Here is an 8,169-nt window from a genome sequence, read left to right as displayed (position 1 = left end):
AACATTCAAAATCGTGAGCTCCGCATTCGCAAACTTCTTTATTAACTGGTCTAGAGTAATCTTTGCCATTATAGCAATTAGCCCTTGGAATCCTCCGTTGATAAGTATCGTTGATTTGGATCCCATAGAACATGCCATTTCTGAAACACCAGAAAGGCCTCCTGGGCCCAAAATTTGTAATCTTCCGGCGTGCACATACGGTCGAAAGCGGCTGCCAAATCAACCTAAGAAGAAAGAGATAATATTGAAATATGTAATGTCAATTTCTTAATAAACGTTTTATATTATTAAATATGATCAAGGTATTTTTTTCTAAAATTTTATTACCTTTATAATTTGCCATTGATGTAGACCAGGGCTTGAACCAAACATAGTGAAAACAGTAGTATTCTCCCCTGGTTCCGTCATCAAACCGTAAATTCTCAAATCCTTTGAATGGAAATCGACACTCTTCCAAGTATCACCTTCATCAGTAGAATATAAAAGACGTTTCGTTTCGCCTCTCGTCTTAAAATACTTCACGGCGACTAAAACGCCACCGTGGTCACCGAAATTGAAGAAATAATAGTCTTTTAGAATTTGCTTCCATGTAAGGCCGCCATCTCGACTTAAAAATACACCAGGATGACCTTTTAAAGAGCGTCCGATAACACCAGCGGCGAGAATGATGCCGGGTGCGGACTTGGAACTGAGTATTGTAACCTGCAATAGATAAAATAAAAATAGAAGCAAGTTAGTGCACTCTATAAAAAAAAGTAATCTACAGAAAACCCTTGAAATAAATCATACATATATATTGTAATTTGATTTCTTTATTACCGATCTAGTAACAGGATACAACTGACTGAATTTCTGAGTCAAATGCAATGAGCATCCCAGGTTGGTGTCGCATTTGATTGGATGTCCATCGTCATCTCGTCGCGGTGGAGAAATCGGTCGCCAAGTGGCACCATGATCGAAGGTTATCACACTGGATAAATGTTCTGGTGATATAACTGGTTGAGTTCTGCCTCTACTGGTGGCATTGTTATTGAATGTAGAAGTAGAAAGAACGCGGGACGCAATATAGACTCCAAGAAGACCCTCAACACGGTATAAGTCAGCAAATGATTCTTCTGCAATATCACTGGAAAATAAGACATAAATTAAAATTATATTACTTATTAATGATGATATAATACATATATCTTAATTGTAAAAAACAGTATATGATTGATCAATATTAAAGTTTTTTATATGTATCCTAAATGGACAACAAGAAAAATTTTAGCAAGACTTTAATGTCTTCATATCAATGAATTGTGTATATCTATATACATACACATATAGAATAATATTTTTTGTAAAAAAAATTCTTCATATCCACCTATGACATGTGTTATAGCAATATACATACACATATAGACTAATATTTTTTGTAAAAAAACAAACTTTATACTATAATATGTTGTTCTTATAAAGAAATTTGTATATTTGTTTAATTATCTTACCTCAGCCAGGTGTCAGTCCACGTACTATTTGGAACATGACACAAAATGCCTTCTAAGCTTAAAACAAAATTAATTCTAGAGAAATCTTCATTGCTCTCAGAAACATAGAGATGAGCTACAGTGTCACCATGAACACCCACTACCATCAGTCTTCTATCTGTCACATCAGCCACATGGATGGCTAGAAAGCTCAATTCTGATGAAAAATGAGCTACTACAAAGGGGCTCTTCGATATGAAATCAGTAGTTCTAGATTGTTCTGGAAAAAAATAGTATTATGTTTAAGTTCCAAACATTGGTTTGAAATGATAGTTTTATTAAATATTGTACCTTGTTGTTTTTCCTGGTGGCGAACATAAAGTCTCCTCTAACTAAGAAATCTTGGACATTGCCAATCAACACATTTGTCTGGGATAATGCGGTCACAGTAAGAACAGTACTTGTGTCCGTTGGTTCTGCTCTTTCAATATATAATAGCAAAGGCAAAGGAGAAGTCATTCTGAAATTATAAAAATGAACACTGAAAATGTATGCTTACTTCTTTGTGTTATCGTAAAAAATTTAAGTTTTTGAATATTTGAGTTAATTGTTTAGTGACCGTATATTTTAGAATAGTTATACTGCTAAGAACTTTAAGAGTAAGCACTATATTAGTAGGTCTAACCTTTTTCCATATAGAAAAATAAATATGTAAATACTAAATTTAGCAGTAAAGTATAGTTTCAGCAATGTGATTAAAATATTTCATAAATGGTTCAGAATTAACATCATAAAATGGTATGTGAAGTATTTGAAAGATACTCGTTTTTGTATTCAAATATTTACAATATAATTATGATAACGAAACAATATCCAAAATAAAATTTTGACACATAAGAAAGCAACAAAATTAAGAGACTTATGCTGTTGACAAAGTTGATATTATTTGATTTATAAAAAATCTTAAAACATAAAAATATTATTTATATTTTTGTGCCAATAAGTTTCTGAAATTTATATTTACTGCAATAAAATGTTAAAATATAGTTGAGAGAAACATAGCAAATTGTTTGAAAAAATGATACATTCTATATAAAATATTACTGAAAAAAAAAAAAACAGAAAAATGTTGAGAAAATGCTACGTTCTAGAAACAAAAATATAAAAACTTATAAACTTATTACCTGGATCCACCTGAATAATTTGATGCATCAGATGAAGAACCTGAAGACCATGCAAATGACTTCACATACTTCTGTAGGGGTGTAAATGTTTCTCCAAAATTTCTCGTTATGTACAACTAAAATATAAAAAACATTTTAATAAATATTCTCATTCTAATGATAAATATTTAAAATACATTTTTATTAATGCTGTACAATATGTAACGTACCCTATTATCATTAACTAATTATAAGTCATATCATTAAATTTTGTTAATGATTTTATTCGATAAAAATTGTAAAAATAAATATTTTTCAGTAAGCTGGATTAAAATACACAAAATTCAAAACATTTTTATAAAATCTTACTGCAGGTAATATAAGCAATTGATTATCAATTTTACAGACAAACAAACAGCAAAGAAGATCTTGATTGGTTTCGAAAAACGTTTATCAAAACATAGTGCATTTGTATAAATATTGTATCGAATTTTATCATTTATATCTATTATAATTGTATCTATAAAATCTTACCGTTTTCTGTTCATCAACTTCGTCGTGCACCAAAAATGTTTCCGGGTCTTCGGGATGGAAATACAAATCGGAAGGTGTAAATGGGATGTCCCGCCTGATGAAAGTTCCAGCCATGTCCCTCGTCACAAACAACACCTTGTAGTAGAGATCACGGAAAACGAACTAAAAAAAATAAATTAATATCAAACTAACATTTTAGAATAATATATTATTAAACAAGTAAGTTTAAATCAAGATCTGGGTTTGACAAATCTAGGTAGGATTATAGCAAGCTAGATTATAATATACGACAAAAGGATGCTCCAGATTGGCAAATTTCGAAAAAGTTTTGAAAATTTCGAAACACATCAAGTGTCGAATCGTATAAAGAATTATTTCTATATTAACTTTGTTTAATTTGATGAACGGAATGTAAAATATTTTAATATATATGTCTGTGTATGTGAGTGTTTGTATATACATATAACACATATCCCTATAATGTAAATATAAATCGATATTGTAAACAGTCGTCATTTTTTCGCAAATTAACATATGAGCAGTGTATGACCGTTATTTACATATACTCTAAGTAAAATGTCTCAACTATATCATAAAACATATCACAAATAAGACATTTCACATTACAAATTATTTATCAAATTTAGAATATAGATTTTTAAAAATTACTTTTAAACTCTTAATGTGCTTTTCTGCAATAATAAGCTGCTAATTTTGGCACATATTTAAAAATTGAAAGTAAGGATATAAATTTATGAGTTTACAGTATTTCATAAACTCAAATAAATAAAATACATTGTTGATCGTCGAAAAATTGAATTAATATATTACCTTATAATTTACTTTTCAATGATTCAAGCATAAAATAATACTTTTCAAAAAATTTCAAAATCCTATTTAATTTTTCATATAGATATATTAATACGGTGATTTCCAATCTGTGGAGAAAATGCTCTTGCAAAGGGGGTAAGCTGATTCCAAAATACTATTTTTGAAAATAAAGCAGAAATATTGAAGTGATATGAAAAAAATAATTATTTTTAGGTATATTTAATATTGTGTATTAATTAGCAGTCTGATAAATGACTAAAATAGAATAATAATAGGAAGAATAATATCAATTAAGTATTTGTGAAATTAGATTGTGAAAAAAATTAAAAAAACGCAACAATTTTTTGTAAAAGAACAGGGGTTCTACTGGAAAGTTGCAAACCATTGTATTAATTCCAAGAATAAACACATAATTTTTTATTTTTTAACGTCTTGTTATTTAGCTTGTTAGTATAAAATAATATATTTATTTCATTATAATTTTCACATTTATATTTTTCATTGCAATCTGTAACATTTAGATCTTTCTGAATTTTTTCTCAAGATGAAACATTTCTGCAAATATTTATATTAAGAACCAAGTCTATCCAACTATTGATTAACTGTATATAAAGATCCACATATTAGTTATTAAAAAACCATAAATTCAGATTGTAAAACGCATCTGCATTGTGTATCTTAAAAAATCTGTCAGTATAATTTAAACAATTATATTTCTAAAAGTGAGGGAAAAACAAAATGACAAACCATCAATTACATAGAACTAGTAGTAGATATGCGTAGATCTAAAACTATTATAATTTAATAAATATACGTTTAACTCATTAAAAAGAATATTAAATTTTAATAATAATGTTTTGAAATAAATAAGGAAATGTGCTATGATGCAATAATGATTCTAGTAATAAATATATGTAATGTCGAACAAAATATCTATAGCTTAATAATTTTTTCATACATAATATTTAATGTTTTTATAAAGTAACTAACGTACTCTGAATTGTTAGAACAAACAATGCACATGTATAACTGTACATTTCACATAAACCTACATTTTTACTTGAATATTTTGTATTAAGTAAATTAAACCTAAATGAATTCCGACGCCAAAGTCGTTACAGAGTGTTTGTTACATTTGTCATACGTGACAAAAATATAATTATTGTTATCTATTCTAATGTTACAGGTTTAAAATATAAAAGTTATTTTTATTTTACATTTGTGTAACAGTTCTAATATTATTAATAATAGTCATTATAGTAAGTTCATCTCGGAATTTGAGATACCCAGCTGTAAGTCTGTAAATACTTGTATTTTGCACCCTAAAAGTTGTCTCAAATCCTACATATGTTGCGTAAACCCTTCTATATAGATTTTGAGACAACTTTTAGGGCGCAAAATACAAGTATTTACAGACTTACAGCTGGGTATCTCGAATTCCGAGATTCTTACCTAAATTCAGCTTAAATGACTGGACTATAAACAATTTGTATATATTAATTAATAATAATTAACTTTACATTATCAAGAGGCTATATAAAAAGAATCAGAATTAAAGATTTCATTATAATGAAATCGACGACTGTTACTTCTGTGTGGTAAATATCAATGGAATAAATTTAGGCAATAGAAACATATGGTCATAAAATACGATACCCCAAAGGTAATGGGGTCTACTTACGACCACGACCCCTATCCATGCTAATGGTGAACAACCTAGAACCATCAGCATCTTCTGCCTACCATGTTGTCATGGATTTCGAGACCAGAGATAAAAAACTGATGTATTTGATGTAATGGATTTGAATTCATTGCCAGTACTCTCATTTAGAACGGTTTTTGGAAAGACTTGGAGATGTTGTCAAATAGCAGGAAAAAGAATGCACCAAGATATCAGGACTTGGGAAAAGCCATATCAAGGATGATAAGACTTTCTTCCACATGATGCCTGACAATTGTTGGAGACATCCACTTTTGTTTATTTATTTTTTACCTGATTTTTTCTAAATCCCAATATTTTCAAAAAAAATACGATTTTATCTCGTAACTAAAAATACACGTAATGTTCGGTGGGAGACGGGGGTAAGTTTGAAAATCACCATGTATCGCCAAGGGGATTGGAGAGGGTCAAAAAATTCTTAAAAACTCGATCATGTGATTAATGGACGCACCCTTACGACGAAATCAATCAGGCCTTTTTTAGACATGAAAATTATATAAAAGAACCTTTGAAAGCATCATATAAAATATGCGTTATTTTTTATTGTAACTTGGGGTAAACCTAGCACATTGGTATTTATATCAAAAACTATAGCTGTTAGCAAAGTTCTGCGATTTTTTCGGAATCAACATCAAAGAATTACCTAAAAACCATAACATCACAGAATATAGCCAAATCCGAAAAAATACTCTTCCAATACTTATTTCATAAACTAAATATTAATTACAATTTTTTAAATTAGTATATTGTTCTGATGAGTTGCACTTATTCTTAGTTACCTCCAATAGTAATTTATTTTCAATACTATTCATAAACTAAATATAAATTATCTAATATGTAATATTACATTGGCAAATTTCACATAGTTAATTCCAAGAAAAATTCGTTCCCAAAATATTCTTATCTAATGTTATATTATTACTAAACTATTTATTGCTAAACTGATAAATACCCAATAGTTTATGCACAGATTTATCTCCATAAAAAACAAACACAACGCCTATTGAATTTATCAATATCATTCTAAGAAGGCAGAAGGACTTTGTATCCTATATATAATAATCCAAATAAACAAATTATATCTGCACGATAAGGCAAAGCCATTAAGAGAAAGAATTAACTGATGTTTGAATCATATGGTAAGATAATGGGAACAAATATAAGCAAATATGAACAAGAGACATTTGACTACTAAAAAATTAATGCAGAGGTTCCCAACCTGTGGGCCCCAAATTTTTTAAATGATATTGAGAAATAAAAAAAAATAGTTTTTATGCATATTGTAACGTAGTATTGCATATTAATTTGTAGTCTGATGATATCAGTTGAGTATGTATAGAATTAAATTGCTGAAAAAATTAAGGAAGTCCCAACATTTTTTTATTAGAGCAGGGGGCGCAAAAAAGTTTGGAAACCACTGGATTTATGAGTCAAAGAAATGTGATATAAATTACAATTTATAACACATAAGATTTAAAAAAATATTCAATTTCCAACTAATATGCTTTTAATTATTAATAAGATAAAAACATTTATATATCATGAAACAAAATATGACCAAAGAAGTCTTGAGCTTATACTCTAAAAAACACCTTAAAAACTAAATTTATAATTAGCAATTTTAATACTTCTTAATTTCATTGGATGCAGCAATGCAGTGGGAAGGAAATTTTTAGAAACATATTGCAGCCTATATTATCAAGTAAAAACCAATGTCTCTACTACTTGACATAAGGCTGCCGAATTAAGTGTCGAATCTGAAACTTCTGAATAGAAGCTCATAGTTTTAACCACTAAGCCATGAATAATTCGTATTCCATAATTATAAATAAAAATTTAAAAAAATTGATACATTTAAAAAAAAGCATATGCTTTCTGAAGGAACAATATGACGTGCTTAAATTTCATTCTGTAGGTGTAATTGCTGTATATAATTTTTATTATAAGACTACAAATATTTATTGTTCCAATGGTTATCTTATTTTTTATAACAAATGGCTCGGCAATTTCTATATGATTCATAGATTTAAAAAAGTAAAAGAAAATACACACCCTTTTTAGTAGAAAACAATAATAGCACAATATCTATAGATTTATAATGCTAAAAACGATTTCTTAAGAAATCGTTTTGAATAATAAAGTATTTTCTATAGTTTATCTAGTATTATTTCATGGAACAAATAAAAAAGCAAAAAACCCTATTTAAATATTTTCATTATGCTTTTGAAGCTACTCAAGTTTTCAGACAAAGCTTTATCTCAAACTGATCTAAAATAAAAAGTTTTAAATTCTATTAAAAAAAGCACACATTATGTCTCGAATCGTCTACAATTAAACCAAATTTGTTATGCATATTGATAAAAATAATCGCATATATAAAAAGATTAGATAAGGCAAATATTACGACTTTGTAGCTCGTAAATCCAATAATAAATTTGCAAATCGAAACACA

The 8,169-nt window shown here is 28.3% G+C and overlaps 1 protein-coding gene across 1 annotated transcript in view; it reads right to left on the bottom strand.

The window, feature by feature from the left end:
• Positions 1 to 77: 77 nt before the first annotated feature.
• Positions 78 to 8,169, bottom strand: part of LOC113383541 (sortilin-related receptor-like) — a 39,522-nt gene continuing 31,430 nt past the window's right edge. Inside the window, exons 3-9 of the mRNA XM_026621800.1 lie at positions 3,167 to 3,328; positions 2,654 to 2,769; positions 1,821 to 1,989; positions 1,491 to 1,717; positions 820 to 1,126; positions 328 to 702; positions 78 to 224 (exon numbers count right to left, since the gene is read on the bottom strand). Of these exons, the coding sequence (XP_026477585.1) occupies positions 78 to 224; positions 328 to 702; positions 820 to 1,126; positions 1,491 to 1,717; positions 1,821 to 1,989; positions 2,654 to 2,769; positions 3,167 to 3,328 (1,503 nt within the window). The remainder of the gene's footprint in view (positions 225 to 327; positions 703 to 819; positions 1,127 to 1,490; positions 1,718 to 1,820; positions 1,990 to 2,653; positions 2,770 to 3,166; positions 3,329 to 8,169) is intronic.

Source organism: Ctenocephalides felis, unplaced genomic scaffold (assembly GCF_003426905.1).
Source record: "Ctenocephalides felis isolate EL2017-DRISC unplaced genomic scaffold, ASM342690v1 CF-g0.4_SCAFFOLD_03570, whole genome shotgun sequence".
In the NCBI taxonomy this organism is placed as follows: Eukaryota; Metazoa; Arthropoda; class Insecta; order Siphonaptera; family Pulicidae; genus Ctenocephalides; species Ctenocephalides felis.
The sequence above is the reverse complement of the archived record's forward strand: the minus strand, read 5'-3'. Positions and strand labels throughout refer to the sequence as shown.